This window comes from Galleria mellonella, unplaced genomic scaffold, assembly GCF_026898425.1.
Source record: "Galleria mellonella isolate WM207_F2 unplaced genomic scaffold, CSIRO_AGI_GalMel_v1 utg64, whole genome shotgun sequence".
Lineage (NCBI taxonomy): Eukaryota > Metazoa > Arthropoda > Insecta > Lepidoptera > Pyralidae > Galleria > Galleria mellonella.
Window position 1 is genome coordinate 3,946,852 of NW_026442133.1, and position 23,088 is coordinate 3,969,939.

Genomic DNA, 23,088 nt, shown 5'->3' on the forward strand with positions numbered 1-23,088 from the left:
GTTATGATAGTGGGGAGGCCTAACACTTTAGTCTTGATGATTAGTAGCACATGATGGGTATCATGGACAATACAGTATACTTGCTCTTTGTGACGTCCATGTTGCTATATAGTATGTTTATAGACGACGGTCACCGCTTTCTACCAGGTAGGCTATCAGCTTGAAATTTAGAATGGCAAACCATTCTAAATTTCATAAAGAAAAATGCCATATTACACAGTATGGGTTGCACCCCGTAAGTGAAGGGAAACAATATACTCTGTTATATCGATGGTATTGTTCATGTCTATTGGCGACGGTTATTACTTTCCATCAGGTGGACCGTTTACTTGTTTGCCATTTAATGGATGATATATAATGTAATGCTTGCCCCGTCTGCGCCAATGACATACACTGCTGGGGCATTAGTGAAGAATGATAGTTGCGGATGAAATCAGATTAGTTGACTCAGCGTGATGAATTAATTATGATGGATTCCAAGGGGGACCGCGTGAAGGTCCACCTGACAGATTGATTATTAGCAATAGAGACTAATTTTCTCATTGATAATAATTCCTTCCCCCGTTTGCGATATTGTCATTGACCCGGACAAAAAGTAGCCCATGTTTTTCTTCATCTCAAATAATATATTATACAGGTTTTATACAAAATTTCATAACGATTTGTTAAGTTATTAAAATACCAAGAGATAATAATTCATTTTAAACCGACTTCAAAAAAAGGAGATTCTCAATTCGATTGTATTTTGTGTTCATAACCTTCAGTTTTAAATCGATTTGGGAAAATATTTTTTTTTTATCTGAAAGAATAAACTTGCAGATTGATTCCACAGAAATTTTATCAAAATCAGTTCAGTACTTTAGTTTTTAGATCAAAATTACTAGTTTTGTCACAAATCGATTTCATTGTCACAGTATAATATTAGTAATGATATTTTTTTCTTACATCAATCAATTTTTAAATACTTTTATTTCAGATTATTAGTATTCGTCATGTTAGTGTTTGGCGTATATTGGACTACGAAATATATGTTATCATCAAAAGAAGAAACAGAGGTACCGACTACAGTAAAGGGCGAAGAAATACCCACTCCTAAGGGCGATGAGAAACTGCCACCAAAATCTGAATCATCTAGTGACGAAGATGAAAAATCGACAAATATGGAAAGTGGTAACCGTCGCCTATAGACATGAGCAGTACCATGGACATAACAGAGTATACTGTTTCGCCCATGATACTCCCCATGCGTTGCCATTCCTGAGGACTTAGGTGTTATTTCTCTGTAACCAGTAAATTCACGCCATATTCCACCCTTCAAACCGAAACACAGCCATGCAAACACAACTGCTTCACGGTTGAAATACGAATGGGACAGAGGTACCCAAGCATTCGACTTTTCTCCCTCTGGTACTGAACTGCATTTTCATTCTCAGCTATCATCCCTCACAGGTGCCCCGCCATATATATACCGATAGCGTAGGCAGGGTTACTATTACGTTATCACCCATTCAAAAAAACACCTAATTGATTCCCCGCCAATGTAAACTAATAGGGCTCAGTGATGTACCATTTCAATATTAACCATTCAAAATAGATATACAACTGAGATGAGACAATAGTATAAACAACAACAATAAATACCATTTAGTTGATTGATAAACTTGCATAATCACACAATGCATGTTTATTAACTGTCAGTCACCATTAAGGAGAGTTCTAGATCATTCGTGAGAGTGATTTAAACAATGCCTGGTGGACTTGGCCTGTGAGTATTATTAATTTAATGTTTATTTATTTATCTTTACACCAAACCCCTTGTGAGATAGCCAAAGAGAACTGCGTGCTAAAGGCATTTACATATATCCCTTGCATCATGCACATTCATAATTTTCCTTATTAATTAAGCATTTAATATTATATAAATTAAAAATAAATTATACCTTAACACTCTAGTTTTTATTATAGCAACACAAGATATAAAGGTAGTTATCTTATCTTATATTCGCATATGGGGTCAGCTAAGCTGTTGCACGTCGACCCATTGAGATCTTTTGTGCTTCCCCCTGCCTTATACCATCATTTCATAGATCCTTTGTGTTACCTTGAGGATATCCCGCGGTTTAAGATATCTGTAGTCCCCTGGTTCTGGATAAGCCGTTCCCAGTAGACTCATACGCATACTTGCCAACGAATTGCAGTTGCACATCGAGTGTTCCATGGATTCCGATTTCTCCCCGCACAATCTGCACAGTGTGTCCGAAGATAGACCCATCTTGTGTAGTATATGCCTTATTGGCATATGATATAAAGGTAGTTACAAATGTATGAAGTTTATATGATAAGAATACTACTATACACTACAAATAAGTCTCTTTCCATCAATAATAAGCTACTACTATCTCAGTACTGTATAAGGTTTTTTTTTCCAAAATACTTATTTATTGGTAATGGTAATTCCTATACGACACAAGTAATTAAATGAATAAAAGATATACATATCAAACAATATTACACTAGACTAGCAATTCAATATTACTAGGTGTATTCATTCAAAATGCACATATTAGTAAGCACTTATTAACTAGGCAATATAAAAGTATGTACTTAAATAAATATGTTACAATATACTACCGTTCTTTACAAAAAAAAAAAAATCAAGAAAAAATACTGTAAGGATTTATTGGAAGCTTTTTGTTAACGTCGCTTTATGTTCACGCATTACAGAGCATTAGTATTGGGTGCATTCGCATTTTCTGTATTTTGGACGACCAAGTTTATACAGAAAGTTTACTACACTACCGATAATAAAACTTCGAAATTCAATGAAGGCAAAATATTATTTACATTACCTGTAGAATATGTTGAGTATAAAGACTGATGCTTTGTCTACACGATTCTATATAATGTACGTATGCGCTTATCTACAATGTAATTAGTAAAATTTGTATATAATTTCTTTACAGTAACGTGACATTTTTATTTCCTGTTATGTATTAACCATTTCTTTCTTTACATTCCTTTCATTTACACCTTCATCATCAACATCATATCAGTCATTATCTGCCCACTGCTGAAGGACCTTCCCCATAGCTAGTATAGTATTATATTATCTGTGCCCATAGACTGCCATAAGGAACATTCCTGAGCCGCTTGCACTGACTTCCTACAATGCATTTGAAGTCGTAATTCCATTTAGTGAGGTGTCGTCCTACACCGCGTTTGCTTTTGCCTTTCTCGATCTAATTACACGTAAATTAAACCGGTAGTTATTACATTAAAATATAATGTGTGCTTACGAAATTTTTAACCTCTAGTAGAACAAACTCTCATATTTCATTAATTTTAACTAAATTATTCTGGCGTTTCTATATATTATATGTATTTATATAAAAAAATATTTATATATCTCACTTATTTAATACCTACAGTAAAAACTTTACTTAATTTAGATACTGATCCGCAACAATAATAAATTCACGGCTATTTTTTTTATTATTATTAACTTATATTTATTTTATACGTGAAATTATTAATTTATATTTATATTTTCAGGGTACTCTTGACTGGAACAATATTATTTACCCAATATATGGTAACACAAGATAAAAAATTATTAAGTAATGTAAGGTTCCTATTAACTGATGATTATTATGCAGAACCGTTCCAAATTAGTGATGGAAGGTTTACAAACAACAATAAAAGTATAATGCTTTGAATGTTGCTCGAGATTTTTTTATCTTTAAAGATTATTTTATAACTAAATTAGTAAAGTTACAAAACTTTTAAGATAATTAAGGATGTTCAAATAAAATAAAACAAAGTTATAAATATTGACATATCATTTAATTTTATTAAAATGTTCTTACAAATTTCGTCATTACTTTAAATACATATATTTACAGACGCAAGTGTAATATTATGTATATATTACTAGGCATTATTATAAGATATGTATAAAATAAATAAAAACAATCTTTATAATAATATAAAACATATTAAATATCTTTTTTAATTTATACTGTACATTATTATTTACTAATTGTTCAACAAAAAATTACATCATAATATAAAATAAAATTCAATAAAAACAATAAATATATTAGTTTCAGATACATTAGAAATTGCGTCTGTGTAGTTGCATTAAATATGATTGTTAACAATATATTTTGACTAAAATATCACTAAATTATTTATTTTCCATTTAATGGGGATATAATTAGTTTTTGCTCCCTTAAGTACCGTTGAACACTGTAAACTCGATTGATTCATTCAGACCAACCACACTATAACTAACACTATTGATCTATTTACCTGACGTAAACACTAGCAGGTACGTGTTGACAAGGAGGAATTTTTTGATGTAACACATTAGTGGCAAGGCGTAAAGGCATTAACAATAGGTATAGTATAATTTTTACTGTACAAAATAAGTAATATTAAAAAAAAATGCATGTCTTTAAAAAAAACAAACACTTTCACAGCAAGATAAATCGTTGAGAATTTTAAATTAATTAATTAAAAAAAAAGTCAATTGATATTAAAAATATTGTTAGAGCTCTTAAATTAAATGTTTTGATATTATTTTTACACATTAATACTCATAATAAATTTATAAATTTAAAAATATTTAAACAGTAAATATACAGCTATATTATTAGCTAAATATTGCGAAATCTTGGTAAATATTGACAAACATCTAAACCAATTTAGAATAATTGAGAAATGTTTAACACAAAAAGAATTCTAGAAATTAGGAATTCTATATTAGGGTGACAAGGCTGTGGTCCTGTGGTTTGCCTAAAATTAAACAGTATAATTATGTACGTTTATTCTAATCTAATTAGTATATATATATATATATATATATATATATATATATATATATATATATATATATATATATATATATATATATATATATATATATATTAAGCCAAAAGTGTTTTTAAAGTTCATTTTATGAATAATTTCTTTTTATTATCGTTAGTACCCATTTTTTTCAAAGGGTTACATTTAGGTTGTTAATGAAAGATACAGTCACTAAACAGAATCAAGCAAAGGATGTTCCTTCATTTATTTATAATAACTTGAGCAACAAATTGTTGTTGTAATTACCTGTTATATTATTGATGCATTTCTCAATTATGTATAATGCATTAATACGTACATTTATGAAAGCTTGTGATACTTATGTAGTTACCTACTATTACCATACCTAAAATTGTATTATATACATTAATATAAAATTGTGCGTTTTACAATCTAATTGTGCTATTTTTATTTATAATCATACTTCAAGTTAATAATGATTTATAGACATCTAAATTTCAAGTAAATAAATAAATATTACAAACTAGGGACAGGCTTATGTGATTTGTTTAAGTAAATACCACCATCTATTTCTGTTATCAAGTAACAATGAGGGAATTACAATATATTGGTAAAATGGTGACTATAATCTTTAATACAAAAACCATAAACTTTAGTCTTAATAATATAAACAAAAATGTGTATTTTGTGATGTCTTAGTGTAGTACGAGTATGATTATAGGTAGCGGTTACCAAATTTGGCTTGATGTGAATATAAATATCACAAAGTAAGTCTGAGGTAGCAAATATATATAGCATTTGTTGCCTATTTGTGGTCATTTAATAATACTAAAGAAACATTTATCAATAAAATCTAAGGAAACATGACGTGTATCTGTAAATAAGTACCTATTTTAGAAATAACGTGATTAAAAGATTACATTATTAGAATAATTATATTAGTTCTAAAAACATGGTAAACAAATATTGGGCATAGAATGTTTTGTTAATTATAGTCTAGGGAAATTAAATATGATTTTGATTTACATATAGATATAGTCATGTACTATATATTATATTTATTATAATTATTTGTATTTTGATTCGTAAATTGAGAGATATCAACAAAATTTTTGCTTTTTTTTTAAATGAAAAAGCAAAATATATATAAAAATGAGAAATTAACTGAGGCTATCAAATATATATTTTATTTTAAGATTAATGGAGACTTATTGGAGTTTGGAGACGTATGCGGACGATTGACTTTAAAACACAATAATAAATTAGAAAATAGAATGGAGGTTAATATGCTAATTATTAGTTAGATAATTGTTTTATATTTAATGCCAACACGAAATTATCATATAATCAGAAATATAAATCTATTTATCATTCTATCATCTTCTGTTGAAATTTTTATTTCTACTTACGTCCACAATAATTTTCAGTATTTATATTCACATAAGAAAATAATATCGTATTCTGTTAACACTTTATAAATTTGACACTATATTTTAATATTATGACCATACCTACTCTCTATTAGTTAATGGAGAGTATGGATGGCCACAATTTTTAACATAATAGTTGCACGGATAATTAACAACTATACGAATGGTTAAATTACATGTGAGGAAGCCATGATAATTTCTTTCACTAGTAGGTAATTAATATCTTAGAATATTGATATAACTGTTTACACAATATCACTTGTCGATTACATTGAAAACAAAATCTGTTATTTTTATTGTCTTTAACAATAGAAATCAAACATCTGCAGGCATTACATGATGCTTACAAAATCAGAGTGTATAATAATAATATTAGTATCTGCTACTAAACGTCCTAATTAATTAGTACTATAACCATAAAATATTAGCACGCTAAGTTTATTTCTGCAATAGTATCAGAAATATACAATAGTGCGCTTAGATTAATCGTCAAGAAACAAAACAATGTTAAAAGTAATTATTTAGTTGTCATGTTCGTCAGATCGTATTCCAAAATCATATAAATCATTTTACTATGCCACTAACGGTAATTACTACCTACTAGAGATGTGATAATTGGACTTTTCTTAATAACTAAATGTGCAGGCACATTACTTGGAATTCTTCACAACATTCTTCTTGCCTTTCGGGTATAGACCATCGACGCCTTTACCGAACGGCGGTTTTGAATTCGTTGTCAGGTAGTATGAACCTCGGGCACTGGAACATAAGAAAGAATTATGTGAAGGTAACATAAGTTTATAAATTAATTATTAATTAATGCAGGATATAAAACAGTAATAGAAGAAAACCAGCCCGAAAATAATGTATAGGTAAATCATTTACGGATACTTAAAAAATATGTCCTGTATGCAAAGTAAGAGGTCGAAAGGATATGAATAGTTAATTATGGATATTTACTTTCATTTAATATTCCTAGAAATGACAAACAAACTCTCCTAATGGAAAATGGAATCGTTTATACAAACGATAAATATCATATAGCTTAGAGATTTTAGTATAATATGAGATGTTATGCATTAAATTTATGTCAACAAGTCTTGAGTAGTAATGGATAAGATCTGGGCAGATAATAGATAATCCTCTGCATAAGTACTTTTTCATCTGTCATAACAAAATAAATTTACTTGTATTTTAAAATGACTGTCATATGCGCAGACCTTTATATCTGTTACATCATGATTGCAATAGCAATCAAATATTTACGCATAGTTCTTAATAATATTTTTAGATAACACTTACCTAGTATCACAGTTAATTCCCATGTAAATCATTCCAACCTCCGGCGTAGGATTTTCCCTAAATTTCTGGTACGAACTCGCAGGAGACGCTGGAAACGCCTCAGGGTTTCGTACTGATTCCGCGTAGAATCGCCACGATCTCCAATGACTACATAAATCTGGAATTATAAAAATGCATTATATTTCATATCCGTAAGTAGTTTACATTTATCAATATGTCAATATTCAGAGAGCTTTCTAGTTTATATTTGTCGAGAGACTACAGCATGGGGTTCTTCAAAAGGGGGATAAAGAGGTTTCTTCAGGGTCTTTATTGCAGGCGTTTCTACTGCTTACCATCAGGTGGGCCGTATGCTTGTTTGCCACCTCAGTGGTATAAAAAAAATGTATTCTTTATTGCATTTGTGAATTACAAAGGTAGGACAGTTATAAATATTGTGGGCAAGGCGGACTTTTCTCTGAAAGAGATCTCTGTACGAATAACATAGATACTAATACATACGGTACAAATAAATAGATAAATAGAATATTATCTACCTACATACACAATCCCTTTAAGGGATAAGTCCGCCTGTGTACATTTCTGTTATAATCTAATATCTATAAGTTTTTAAAATGAATGTACAAAAGCACATATTATATATATATATATATATATATATATATATATATATATATATATATATATATATATATATATATATTAATGAACCAAATTTGACTTTCATTTTGTAATATTAGTAAGGATTATACTAGTTTCACCCACGATTTCTCCCACATACATTTATTAGGATACTTGTCAACCTTACAAGTAAAGACCTCTAACTTCCAAGTAATTTAAATAAATATAATTTTACATATACTTCTTTACTTTTTATATAAATTTTTGCTACTTATTTTTACTCTTAATATAAGATACTAATGTGCAAAATATTATGCTTTTATGTTCAATTTAGTAAAGATTATTTTTATTAAGTTAATAATAACTTACTGTCATCTGTAAGCGGTATAGGCGCAAATCTTGGACATCCTGGTTGTACGCTCTTGCCACCATTAGGCCAGAAGTCCACGGTGCCCGTCCTTACAGGCGCACCGTAGCCACCAGCATCTGTATGGATGACGTCGACAAACTCGGCGTCCTTCTCATTTATGTGTTCCATCACAACTCCATCGGGGTAGAACGCTGGAAAAGCAGGGTCGAGTGCTGTTACTCTGAAACGCATAATTATAGGAAGATTTGTAGAAATAGATGCAAGGAGGACTTTCAGATGTCCTTTAATAATTACATAAAAATGGTTAAGACTACGAAAGTTGTGTCAAACAGTTTGAATGAGAAAAAAATGGTTTCTGCAAGCAGAATTCATTCTTGAGGATGATTATTTAATAATTAGATACATAGAATTAATTTGCATGATTTACAGCACACAAATAATAATACAAACATACACATAATACAGACATATACAGTAAAAAGAGATAAAAGAATGCATATACAAAAAAAAAATCAAAATATATAAAGCAATCATTTTCTTCTTTCAAGCGTGTGCTATAGTAACACAAAATGGCCACAACACAGTTTATTGTTTTGCTTTCAAAAGACACTGATATTCTGTTGTGGCCAAAAGCTAGTCGCGAAATTCTTTAATAAAAATAGTAATAAAAACAAAAGAAATATGAATAAAATACATTGTGTGCGTACGTTGAAATCAGTGATGATAAGTGAAGATGAATGCAGGTCAGTTGATCCATCGTAGCAAATTCTTTAAGAATTAATTACGATAGTTTCCAGGGGGACCGCGTGGAGGCCGACCATGGTATTGTTAGTAATAGACATTAGATTATTTTACTGGTCTAAGTATTTAACTTGTGAAAGCCCATATCACTGAATATTTGATTAAAATTATTTTGTTTCAATGGTAGCGGAATTAAACAAAATAAATGTAATAAAATAACCAGTGATAAAGATTAGAGTCTCTATTACTAACAAGTTCTTTTACTCTTAATAAATTAATATATCTATTTTATTTATATATGATTAAAAGAAACAAAAGATACAATAGATATATAATTATGTTTAACCTAAGAAACTTACACTATAAGTTAATTTCACTTCAATGAGGCAGTTACTTATAAAAGCAATGATAACAAATAGAGATAGTAGTAAATAGGAGGTTATTGTAATTTATAATAGGATAATAAATAAAGAATGCTATTTTAATCAATTGCACGTTACCATTTTATAAATTCCTCATTAAGAGAATCTACGAGTATATTGTTGAAAATCTATCTACAAGCAAATATTATATAAGCTAATAAAAAAATTATAGTAAACTAACTAACTTTTGTCCGTAGTTTAGTACGCGTGGATTTTGGAAGTAGGAAACCACTTCTAGACAGCGCATAACAAAATAAAATATACGCTAGATTTTAAGTTAGTCCTCGAAAAACATAGTTGTGAAAACATTTGATATGCTGGAACAAACATACAGACAGACATTATTGTTTTGATTGCTCTTACTATGATATAAGGGATAACAATTTCTTATATATCTCTATGTACATATATTGTCTAGATACCAGTTAATTTTATTATATTAGTAATTATTTTTTATGCAAATTAAAGAAAATCAATAGAACAATGACATGTCTATGTGTTATACGAACCTTTTAATAATTTTATTATATTTATTTTTCAGTTCTCTAGCAGTATATCCCGCCACATGGCTGCCAAGAGAGTGTCCTATAAGGTGAAGTTTATCCAAAAGTAGTCCGCTATCTAACAAAGTTTTAAGATGTTCTGCTGTCGTGATTCCTACCTAAAAATAAAAGAGAACATTTTTAACTTCTCATTACTATAATAATAAAAACATTTAAATCTATTATATCAGAAAGAAAAGTATTTTTTTCCATCGTCACATTCATGTAATATCAATTACAATATATAATCGCCTTTATTAATAGGGAACAAAGTCGAATATATGTATGATGTACTAACAAAAATTTTTATTTTGTTAATAGAAGCAGATACATAGTCTATAGCAGAATGATTTTCCTCATAGATATATGTAGACAAGAATGGTTTCGAGCCACTTGCAAGTACTGATTTCCTGCATTACATTTGAAAATATAACTCCATTTATTGGGAGGTTTGAAGTGTAAACACTCCATATGCCTACAAGGAGTCATCATACTAAAAATTATTCCCATGATTTGTTTTAAGTTATTTAAACAATATGATAAGTAAAACATGATATTCAAGTATCAACATATACAAACACACAATCTATCAATATATAATATAAATCCATTATATATCTAAAAAGCGTCTATTTTTAGAAAAAACAAAAAGCTGCCTTAAGCAACAAAAAACAATAATAAATTATTCATTAAATTTATTTATATATTTGATGTTATCGGCTCTAATCGATTATCGAATAAAATAATATTATAATTTGACTGGTTATAAGCAAAACAATGTTTTAAAAATACGGTTCGGTTATCCAACAACATCATAAAATAATTTCTTGTTTTAAGATGAATGGAGGTAATTTGTATGTGTTAAACGAATACAAATCACCTCCATTCTGTGTCTATTAGAAAACAATATTGTGGTTTCAAAATGGAATAAGTGCTTAATTTGAGTGGAAGATTATACTTGTATATATATATACTTACTCGTATATATATATAGTACTTGTTAAAACTTTGGTAAAAGTAGTCACACATAAATTTAAAATATCTGATACTTTAAAAAAAATTATATCACAATAGCACAAGCAAATCATTATTGCACACATATATCATAACACTAATACTGAAAACAATATCATCAATATAATCATTATCATCATCGTATCAACAGATATCTATTTACTGCTGAACGTAAGCCTCCCCGATTGACTGTCATAAGGAATGGATCTGAGCCCCGTGCCTCTACTGACTCCCTGTAATGCATTTGAGATCGTCACTCCATCTGATAGGGGGTCGTCCTATACTACGTTTGCCGTAGGAGATCACCACTCTAAAAGCTTTCTTCCCAATGGGTCGCTGGTTATTCTTCGTGCTATGTCACGTGTATGTGCTCTGTGGTTGTTCTGCGGATATACTTATTTTGTATTCCATCACGCAATGAAACTCCGAGCATAGTGCTCACCATAGCTCACTAAATATTATGAAGTTTTGCATACGAGCAACTTTGTATGACCATGTTTCGGTTTCCTAGGTCATTATTAGCAACATGTACTGGTTAAAGACTTTCGTCTACAAACTTTGAGGTGCTTTAAAATTCAATAGTTAAAAAAAAGTTTAAAAAGTTAATATTACATATTTGATAAGTGATCCCCCTGTGTTGTAAAAAAAGTAAAATAACTCCATAAGTACACGTTTGTTATTTTGTTGAGGTAGTAATTAGTAGAATTGGGGCTCAACTCGTAAAGTTTTATACAAGTATGTTACATAAATAGACAATTATTCGTTGAGAAATGACACGAATGTGATCAATAAAGAACAAATAATTAAATCATGAAAAACAACATTGTTCGTTTGAATAAGATATCGTTCCACTAAAAAAAACACCAATTTCAATTAAAGTAAAACCAGTTACTTTGATTAAAAAACGAAACTACTGATTTTGATAAAATTTCTATGAAACCATTGTGAAAATATTTCCTTTCCTGTTAAAAAAAGAATTTTCAAATAATGGAGTTATGAGGCATTCATTATTATAATAATTAAGGCAAAAATATAAAACAACTAAACGGTTGAAATACTGGCAGTTGATATTCAAAGAGTTTCATAGTTTAATCTTGTTAAGATTATTAATAATATTATATCTTCTAGTCTTCTAATACTAAAAGTATACGGCGTTAACTATCCGTTTCAAATTATTATTATGTATAGTTTTCAGAAATAATTTTCTTTTTATGTAAGTACCGTGGCTCGTAAAAGATTGGTGATCATCATGGGGAAAAATAATTTTACATTACGTATATTAGTTGCACCGACAAGAGGAAAATCTTAAATGAAAAAAAAATATTAAAGGACAGATTTATTATATTATTTATATTTATTATTTATAATTAATAAGACATTATTTAATAAGAAGATAATATGATAATGAATATATATTTTTTATTCACGTAAACTATTGTGAAAATGAGCATTTTTGAATAGTCATTTTTATGATCGTACCACCTATTCGAAATGCAGTTGAAAAGAACGGATACGAAACTCAACTGTTGTATACAACAACAAAATAGTATAATAAACTTTCCGCAGTATCTAAACTATTTTTATTTGACCATAAATAGTTTTTTTTTTTAATATAGAGACCTAGCTAAGAAAAATAAACTGTTAGGTAATACGTACTTATTAGCATTTATAATTATTTTACGATCTTTCTATTTTTCCTTTTCAAAATTTTACTATTCTTAATATGAAAATTGTAATGAACATTACGAGCCAATTCACCGCCTTATATGGTCAAATTGCGACCAGCTAAGCTGTCTAAAAAGACATTTGAGTTCGACAGTTGGTCGACGACGCAATTGACGTCATTATGTGCCTATATTGTTTGTTACGTAACAATTGTCTGATATAAATTTATTTGTATCTGTGTTATTTTTGGACATTAAATCCAATTAATTATACAGGATATAGTATTTTCTTCTTAAATTGATAAACCATACAATAAAACAGTACATATACAGTAAAACTGTACAAGATGTTGATTCGGACTTACGCTGCAGAAATTTAGAATTATTTGAAATTTAAAAAATTCAGAGCTGTTTAAATACGATTGAACAATAGACATAAAATAGCTTCACAAACTTTCAAGTCTATAAAATTAGGTAGGTAGTTTGAATGCATAATAGAGAGAATGCATAAATAGAGAGCACGACTCACTATATGTGATTATCTTTTATTAGCGCTTAAATATAAATGTAGATGTTAGCTATTACACGTGCATCATTGTTACAGTATTGTGCACAATAGACAATTTGTATGATTTCATTTCTCTGTCTGACTCACTATATGCAAAATATATATTCTTGATTATCTTTATATCTAGTTTCGCAACATACTATAATATATTATTATAATACAAGTTTTACTAATATTATGTGCGAAAACATCATCGAAAGTCAAACAAAGTTAACGATTACCATTTCTATTGAATTAGATATAGGTCAGCTTTCTGGTCTTAGTAGTTCCTAGCAGCCAGTGTTACTATCCGACATTATTACGGCGTTAGGTCCCCACGGGCCTAGAGTCTCAATTTCAAACGCGGCTGATATTATGTATATCCATTCCCAAGAGTTAAATACTTGCGGCGCTTGATAGCCTTCTCTGTCGTGCTGAGCAATTCTAATCATAATTATATTATAAAATTGTCTCCAGATTCAGTTGCAATTAAAAAATAGTATTTAACAAAATTAGGTAATATTTAACAAGTTTAATGGGCGAGGGATGGGCAGCAGCCTTCCTTTGAAAACATCATCGAAAGTCAAACAACGATTACCATTTCGCGTGCCAAGCGTGGTGCTGGTAAAATTCCTCCAATTGTAAAATGCTATAAGGAATGGTCCCGTTCCTTATGGCAGTCTATGGAGGACATTTACGTTCAAGAGTGGACATGATAACGATTGAGATAGATGATGATTTAACAAAATATTTGACTTAGTATCTGTTAATTAATAAATCAAGTTGTAGATTTTTCTTGCCATGTGGGAAGACAAATATATTCTGTAATTTTCCGTTATAAAATAAAATACATATAGCTGTATAGAAATATGTATGTGCTTTTAAATATTTCTGTTATATGCATATAAGATATTTAAAAAGCATTTATTTAAATATCAATTCCATTATTCCATGTTAACTTACTCTCTCTTCGTAGCAACATGTCAGTAATTTTATTACGAAGCACGTCGACGGATGGACAGTGGAATTTTTACGAGAAACGCAATTGCTAATACTAGTCACATTATGTGCTTATATGGCTTTGGTAATTTATGTTGTATTTATAGTGATTCTTTCCATTGGCTATAAACACCATGAACATACTTTATTTGTTCCATTATATTAATTCTTAGTTTTACACTGTGACAAGCTTCCTACTGTTTATCTTATTTGTGTAGAGGTAAGAACTATATAGGAATCAGTAGCAAAAGTGCCCAGTTTTAAGCTGAAAATAACAGTTCCAAATCCTTCTAGAAAAGCTTTAGAGTAGCATAAGTTGTTAATGAAGTGAAGTGTGCTGATTTAAAAAAAAATATCTTTATTTGTTATTTAATGCATAATTAAAAATTTATCAATGATATTTAATATAACATTAATACCTACATATATAAACAATAGATTATAAAAATCTGTAGATTCAAAGACTTCTAATGAGGGCTGTACCTAGTTCTTTAGAGGTACATCTGATATGTGTCTGAAGGAAATGCGAATGCTTCGAAACCGTAACGTTACTCGTGTATAATCAGTGGAGTTATGACCGTGACTTGTTACCGTTGTGGATTTCAAGGTCTGTCGACATTAAACAAAACCATTATCTTTTTTTTTTTATACAACTAAGAATGGCAAATAAGCTGACGGCCCATCTGATGGAAAGTGGTAACCGTCACGTATAGACATGGGCAGTACCATGGACATAATAGAGTATACTGTTTCGCCCATGATACCTCCCATGCGTTGCCATTCCTGAGGACTCAGATGTTATTCCTCTGTACCCTTTAAATTCACGCCATATCCCATTCTTCAAACCAAAACACAGCCATGCAAACATGCAAACACAAACACAACTGCTTTACGGTTGAAACACGAATGGGACAGAGGTACCAAGCAAACGACTTTTGTACAAAGTCTCCCTCTGGTCTTCTATATTTCTTCTATCTTTTATAAATTGTAAAATAAGATTCGCGTATGTATTGCGACAATATAAGTACATTAGGAATTTATTATTTTCACAACATATCTTTATGTACTATAGTTCATAGTTACCAACTTTTGACTGTGTACTAACTTATATCTATCCGTATATGTCTTGTATCTCCTTATTATTAATTTCTCTCACCTATTGAGGGAGAAAGAATGACTGTTAGTAAAGAACATGATTGTCCCCATTGATAGCAATGTACCCTGTCAAGTCAACCTCCACGTGGGGAAAAGGGATTGTTAGTAATGCGGATTACCAGCCCCATTACTAGCAATATACACTGTCAGGTCGACCTCCACGTGGTCCCCACTTGAAACTATTGTGCTGAATTCTAGATGTATTCATTATGATGGCTGACCTGCCTTTTCATTCTCATCTATTATCCCACATTGGTCCCCCGCCACCGTCTACGTATATATAATAAATGTTATATATAATATTGTATCAATTTTATTTTTCAAATTAACCAGAAAATATAAATTTCTCCCATATACTTAGTACTAAGAAGAAAGTACACTCTGGTATCCCGATTACGCATGCACACACGGAAAAAAGTTGACCTATATTTGACGAAGCATTTGTATGAAGGCACTCCATTTATAAAATCTAAGACTACCATGAAGTTGTTTACGAACAGAATGAATATCAAAACGTAAGATCCGTCTAAACCTTGTATGGAGGTATTTTAAAATATGCAATTGCTCAATAATATTATATGACTTCTTGGTAAGACAGACAATTAGTCACCTTTAGGATAAGTGCAACATAACTAAATGGTTAAATAGCGTCTAGTTGAGAAATTAATCATGAATTGTTGTTTAGAAAGTAGATTTAACTAGAGACACACTTGGTGAAAACATATCTCCATACATCATCTTTTTTTTTATATTTGAAAAAATTTAAATAATCTGATTGTATAAACTTATTTGTTAATTTACGTGTGTCATAAATAACTCAAATAAAGTGTTTATCTATCTATATATCTATCTAGATTATGTTCTCAGCGAAATCCGAGGCAGTCATATTATATAATATATATGTACTTATAATCACTGTGTTGTTCCGGCTCGCAAATGGGTCACCTTTTTCCTTTCCTGTAAGTGTCGTAAGAGACGACAAAGAGAATTTAATGGTCGAGAGATAGCCAGCAGCGTCCGTATTAAAAACATCACCAAAGCCTCGTTGCGATTGCCAACCTGCCTGCCAGGCGTGGCAACTATTGGTGAAACTCTCCCAATGGGAAGACCTATGTTCAGCAGCGAACAATCAACAGCTGATATGATGATGATACTTATAATAAATTATTGTGTTACCTTTTTCGTATTTCCAACAGCGTTGACCAAGTAAGATCCATGCGACATGTTTGACCAGTCAAGTAGGACGACGTTTGTGTCTGGTTTCGCTTCTAGATATGCATTTGCTACGACCTATAACAAAATATAATAGTAGGATAACGTAATAAAATAAGAGGGCTGACAAACCTCACTTAACCACCCCAGATAGGTGGGAAAGGATTGTTAGTAATGCGAACTACCAGTCCCAGTCAGCAATATACCCTGTCAGATCGATCTCAACAATTGTCCCCCTTGAAACCATCGTGCTGAATTTCAGAAGTATTCATCATGATGGGCTAACTGATCTGCCTTTTCATTCTCACCTATCATCCTTCACTGATGTCCTGCTAGTGTATATTGTTAGTGCAAGTGGGGTTACCATTCCATTATCATTCATTAAAAAAAAACATCCCAGATAAATGGCAAACAAATCTGTCGATAGATAAGTTTTTGTTACCGAATGTTTTAGATAGAATGAGTCAATAAGTTCCGATGTTATGTTTTTTATGCGTGTAGATAACCGACAGGTTTGTTTGCAATTTAGGACAAACGTTAGACATACAAAACTCTACCGAAATGTATAGTAAGTGTTAAAAGTCGTTGAACATATCCATATCTTTAAAATTACTACGTAGTTATATACATAAATAACTCCTTAATTAATATTAGTACCAGAATCTGAGCATTATAAAATGTACAAGTTAGTTAAATATATGTTATATATGTATACAATTGCGTTTTGAAAGTCTGGATATGTTTATCGAGTTTTGGTTGTAACTATATCACTTGTACCAATACATACATTCTTTTTTTAAATTTGTATGGGAGCTTCAAAATTGTTTAATTTTTCACTAACCGGAAATATTATAAATAAATTTAAATCATTCATTGATATAAAAAGTAATCAATAATTGTTCGTTCACAAATTATAAGAGATTAGGTTTAAATAGATACATTTAAGCTCTAATCTCTAAGTCATTTTCTGTTAATATTATAAAAAATATATATTAAATTATATATTATTTAGTAATTAATATAACATAGAATGTACGAAGATATTTATTGTAAATTTAAAAATAATTATTGATATAAAAGTTTATTATATTTAATCTCTATTTTATTAAATTAATCTATTATATATACCTGGACACTTTCCTGCTGTGCCGTTTCGATAAATCCATGAAAGTACAGAACGGTGGGGTTGTTTTTGTTGAAACCTTTTGTGTCCAGAATTTGGGATGCTTGAGATAGCGGGATGTCCACATATTCGGTGGCAGAATTTCTGTAATAATATAATATAGAAATATTACCATTCTGATGTTATACCTAACACCCATAGGAAAGGAAGAGGTGGACCATTCTATGCTGGGACCACACGACTATGACATATAAATTTAAATTGGACTCTATCTCTCATTTGGGCCGTTGTGCGTATGAATCATGACTAGCACAGCCAGCCTATCTCCGCACAGAAGCACGGAAGCTTCTTGGGATCTTCACAGGCCTCACGGAGCAATCTGTCTGTTCCGAGGATTTCTAAACATTCCCCTCAGGACATAGCTTCACAGAGTGCAGTCTGTGGCTCCTATTGTGTATAAATGTTTGTTTAATGGGCAATAGTCCGTTATTGTCACTATCATTATGTTAAGGTTTTAAAATAATAGACGTTTTGATAGGATAATATCAAAACTCTATGACATATATATACATATATCTATTGTAAAAAATACATTTCACGGAATTCAGCAATGTTCTATATTTAGAATCCACCCGATGTGATTTTGCTCAGTGTTGTGATCTTTCTAGACGAATGAAGCCCACAAGATACGTATCTAGATATATATAATGAGACATTAATAACATTTTTTCTTAACGGTCTTATTAATAAAAAAGTTAATGAGTCTTAAATAAAACTACATAAACATCCGTATAATTCCTACAATTAAGACTACTACTTACAATAAATTATATTTTATTGATATTTATATAAAATCTATACGTCAGTCGTTCTAGTTTATTAAAAATGTAATATTATGGATTAACGGGTCACAATGGGTACTTAATAGTTGGTACTTAATATTTTTTTAAAGCATCTTTTTTTAAAAGCTATTCAATCGTTCATATACTTATGTTTAGTATGTTACAGTATATCTTTTATATATATGTTAAATAGAATTAAATTGATATTTGTCAAAATTAATACGAGACTTACACGAGACGGGGATGTTCTGTATATATTATTTGTATATTGTCTATAGTTCCATGTTAATTCGGTCACGATTGACTGGATAATAAATGTATATATAATAAACGAAATAATATATAAACGATGTTTAGTCAGCATAGTAATGCAGACACTTTTTGTCCAGGTAAAAAATAAAGGAAATAAAACCAAGGCATATGGGTAGTGTGGGAATAGTGAGCAGAAAGACAGGTAGTTTTTTTTTAATGGGAGAAAATGGACTGGTAACCCCGCCTGCGCTAATGGAATACGCTGGCGGAGCACCAGTGAAGGGTGATCGATGAGAATGAAAACAGGCCAGTTAGTCCATCATGATGAATTCATCAGGAATTAACCATGATAGTTTCCAGGGAGAACCGCGAGGAGGTCGACCTGGTTGAGTATATTGCTAGCAATGGGATTCTAAGTCTCCATTACTAACAATCCCTTTCCCCCCAAGAGAGACAGGTAGTAATAGTAGTGAGATTTATGCCAAGCAGTAGGACATTACTCTGTCGTCAAGGTAAGGTGGCGAAGGAATAAAAATATATAACCTGATTTATGTATACTAGCTCCGATTCATTCACAACATGAGACGTTCGTATCATTTCATATTGGCATAAAAAAAAAAAAATATATATATATATATATATATATATATATATATATATATATATATATATATATATATATATATATATAAAATAAATTTGTCTGTCTCTGTCTATCTCGACATTTGTTCCGGCATCATGACTACTAAACCTAATTAGATTCGGTTTTCACAATTGTGTTTCTAAATCTGATATATGTTTCATCTTGATCTACTCTATTGGTTTTTCTACCTCTAAAATCCACACATACGAAGTAGCGGGCAAAAAGCTACTGAAAAGTTAAAAAAATCTTATTTTGTTTTTGACTCATTGGCAAAGTTTATCATTGTTAGCTCGTAACCGCGGATGTTAAGATAACCTTAGGTAAATGATTATATTTTACCTAAATGATGGAGTTAATGAAATTCTCATCTCTTTTAAACCGTTTATGCAACTAGAGTCTTAAAGGGAACTACTAACTAAATGAACACTTGATATAATACCTTATTTATATTAACATATTATTATATATATATTATTATATAACTTAGAGTCAGTTTCTATTGAATTAAATATAAAGGTAGATAACCAAAATTTGTTGAAATTATTAATTTTAAAAGTAGTAATAAAATAATAATTAATATAGTTACTAGATTACAGATCGGATTCGTTAAAATTTTATTATTGTATCTTTCATCATAATGAGTTTAGTAGTTATCCGTATAGACGGATATAATTTTACAGTTTTATTGTGGAAAACTTTATATACAAACAAATTATCCTAATGATATTATAAATGAGTAAACTTTTAAAAGGTTTTAAAAGACAAACATGTTTGTTACTCAGTTATGCTCAAAAGATTGGAAATTTAAATGATATTTGGTTTACGGTTAGGGTATATTCTTATAACTTAATAAGATACTTTTTATGCTGATGCACGCGGACAAGACCGTGGGAAATAGCTAGTTGAAAATAATGGGCGTAAGTAGTGTAACAACGTGTCTTAAATTCGTCAACGTTAAGAAATACTGACCTGGTTTATTTGGTCAGATCTATGGTCGTGTTACGAACAAGGTCAAATTAAATTATGCTATACTTTTACTTTCATTCCAACAAACAAAACAATAGTGAGCTGATATACAAAAAGCAAATTAATATGTATACATATTGCAATAAGTGTTTATACAATTTTGAACTAGATGATATCATAGACTATACTGTGGCACCCGTGGTACTCTTTACGCATTGTTATTCTTGAGGATTTGATTGTATGCTATTATACCATCTCAATTTATTGCTTAATCTTACCCTTGAATATTCAAGTACAGCTACTTTGAGGAAGAAGCACCCATGAGGAAAATTTTTGATTAAATTCTTTATCTAGTGTTTACGTTATGTTAAAAAATACATATAACCGGAATCAATATATACACATAATTACACCTTTGTTCGATAGTATAGAAAGCCTATGGGATTGGAAACATTTTTTTTTATGCTGTAGGTATCGAACATTCGTGAAAGATTTTCCAAACAAAGATTTTTCGGATCAAAAGTTTGTGCAAAAATCTGCAAATAATAACTGGGAATTACAAAACATTAATATATTAAAAATTATATTAAGTTATCTTAAAAATATGTTTATGACTGTACTAACTGTCAAGTTTTACCACAATGATAATGAATATATTGCCAAGCATATGAGTATCCAATGTTCGCATCCGGATTAATTAGATTTTTTTAGTAATTGATTGTATTGCCGAGCTGATATTTCAGAATTTCTTAGTAAGAATACAGTATGAATACAGAAAAAAAGAGATTGCTTTTATATACTCTTACTATCAAAGTTAGTCACGCATGTTCATTTAACAAAAACATTTAAATAAATAAATAAATAATAAATAATAAATAATAAATTTATTTCTTTATACAAAGGTAATTAGTTACATTACAGGGTTTGGTATCTCCTGTTAAGCAAAGATTGCTTGTGTTAGAAGAAACCGCTTTTTCATAACAATAATTACATTTCATAATCATTACAATTTACTTTTTTTTTTAATCAGCAATAAAAATTTTACTTTGTTTTACTTTTATACAATAATACTAAAAAAAATTACATATCATAAAAAAGAAAAATTTATGATAATAAATATGCTCGTGTATATGTGCTTGTTCTTTTGTGTATGTGTGTGTCTTTAATGTGTGTATTTAAAAAAAAAACCTTTGAACGTGTTCACTATTCACTGTCCAGCCAATTTGTTTCCTTGATCAATAGGGAAAAACTCTTTTGTTTGGAAGTCTTAGGAAGCTTAATGCTTTGTGACTTTAAATTATCTCTACAGTTGACCATCGAGTATCGAAACTGTTGCTTCTAAGTTCGTGTGCACGAGCATAGGTTTCGACACTTCAACATTTTCATACCAAATAAGAAGGAGATTTCTTAACTTATCTCAAACGGTATTTAGAATCAAAATGTAAGAGGTGTTTTGATGTGGTACAAGGCGAACCATACTGCTGTCAACGGTACATCGCTATTATATACCGTTTGTAGTTGAAATAATAATGGAAAATTAACTTTACTTACCCATTATAAAATCGTAGGTAAATATCCTCGACCCTGTTGCTTCTATCTGGCAGTATACCTGTAACAAAATATTATATCAATATTATTCATTATGTCTTTATGATTATGTTAAAAATTTGTTATCCAGTAATATTCCTTTGTAGACCAATTGCGAAAAAACTAGGTCGGAATATAATTGCGTTTTTTTCAGTGGATAATAAAGGTAAAATAAATAAATCGTAAAATCGCTTGCGCTATTAGTTTACGCTCAGTCGTATCATGAACACCGCATTGTCTTTCAATTTTAAAAGAGAAAAAGTTTTGAAGTTCTATCTTATCCTTCTAATTATATAAGTTTTATATTTAAATATCTAATATAATTATAAAGTTTTAAAAAAATATTATGCTCAGGTATATAGCAGAGCTTAATAACTTACGAATTACCCTGGTAGCGCCCAACTCATACATTCGTGTGGTAGTCGTAGATGAGGACGAAGACAGGTGATCAACTCACATGTGACAAATTTATGTTTTTGGGAGAACCATGTAGGGGTCAACATGGCAGGGTATATGACTAGCAATGGAATCATTAATTGCCATTACTTACAATCCCTTAGCCCCAAAAGATGCAGGTTCGAATCCTTCCGGATCAAGTGGTCAAGAAGTTAATTGTTCAACCTATAACATCTAACACGAGTATTACTATATCTTAAAGGTGCTGATAGTCTTAAGTATGTAAATAAATAGTGTAATAACCTATATTATCTGTAACTAACTGGATAATTGAACTAACATCGATTTATTAACAAACAACCTTTGGCCTTTGTATTGAATTTATATCTGAGTTATTTATTTAATTAATTATATTGTTGCATACGGATAC

The 23,088-nt window shown here is 30.1% G+C and overlaps 1 protein-coding gene and 1 long non-coding RNA gene across 4 annotated transcripts in view; one reads left to right on the forward strand and one right to left on the reverse strand.

Annotated features, from left to right (window-relative positions):
• Positions 1-998: 998 nt before the first annotated feature.
• Positions 999-4,172, forward strand: LOC116412640 (uncharacterized). The gene is made up of 3 exons (XR_004223842.2): positions 999-1,765; positions 2,725-2,905; positions 3,553-4,172. It is a non-coding gene; the product is annotated as an uncharacterized LOC116412640 (long non-coding RNA).
• A 1,813-nt stretch (positions 4,173-5,985) lies between these two features.
• LOC113512294 (pancreatic lipase-related protein 2) overlaps positions 5,986-23,088 on the reverse strand; it is a 34,069-nt gene continuing 16,966 nt past the window's right edge. For all 3 annotated transcript variants that reach the window (XM_026896082.3, XM_031914868.2, XM_031914867.2), the window contains exons 2-8: positions 22,227-22,284; positions 17,978-18,116; positions 16,814-16,927; positions 10,226-10,377; positions 8,553-8,773; positions 7,563-7,719; positions 5,986-7,019 (exon numbers count right to left, since the gene is read on the reverse strand). In XM_026896082.3, coding sequence (XP_026751883.1) covers positions 6,911-7,019; positions 7,563-7,719; positions 8,553-8,773; positions 10,226-10,377; positions 16,814-16,927; positions 17,978-18,116; positions 22,227-22,284 — 950 coding nt within the window. In that variant the 3' untranslated portion in view covers positions 5,986-6,910. The remainder of the gene's footprint in view (positions 7,020-7,562; positions 7,720-8,552; positions 8,774-10,225; positions 10,378-16,813; positions 16,928-17,977; positions 18,117-22,226; positions 22,285-23,088) is intronic.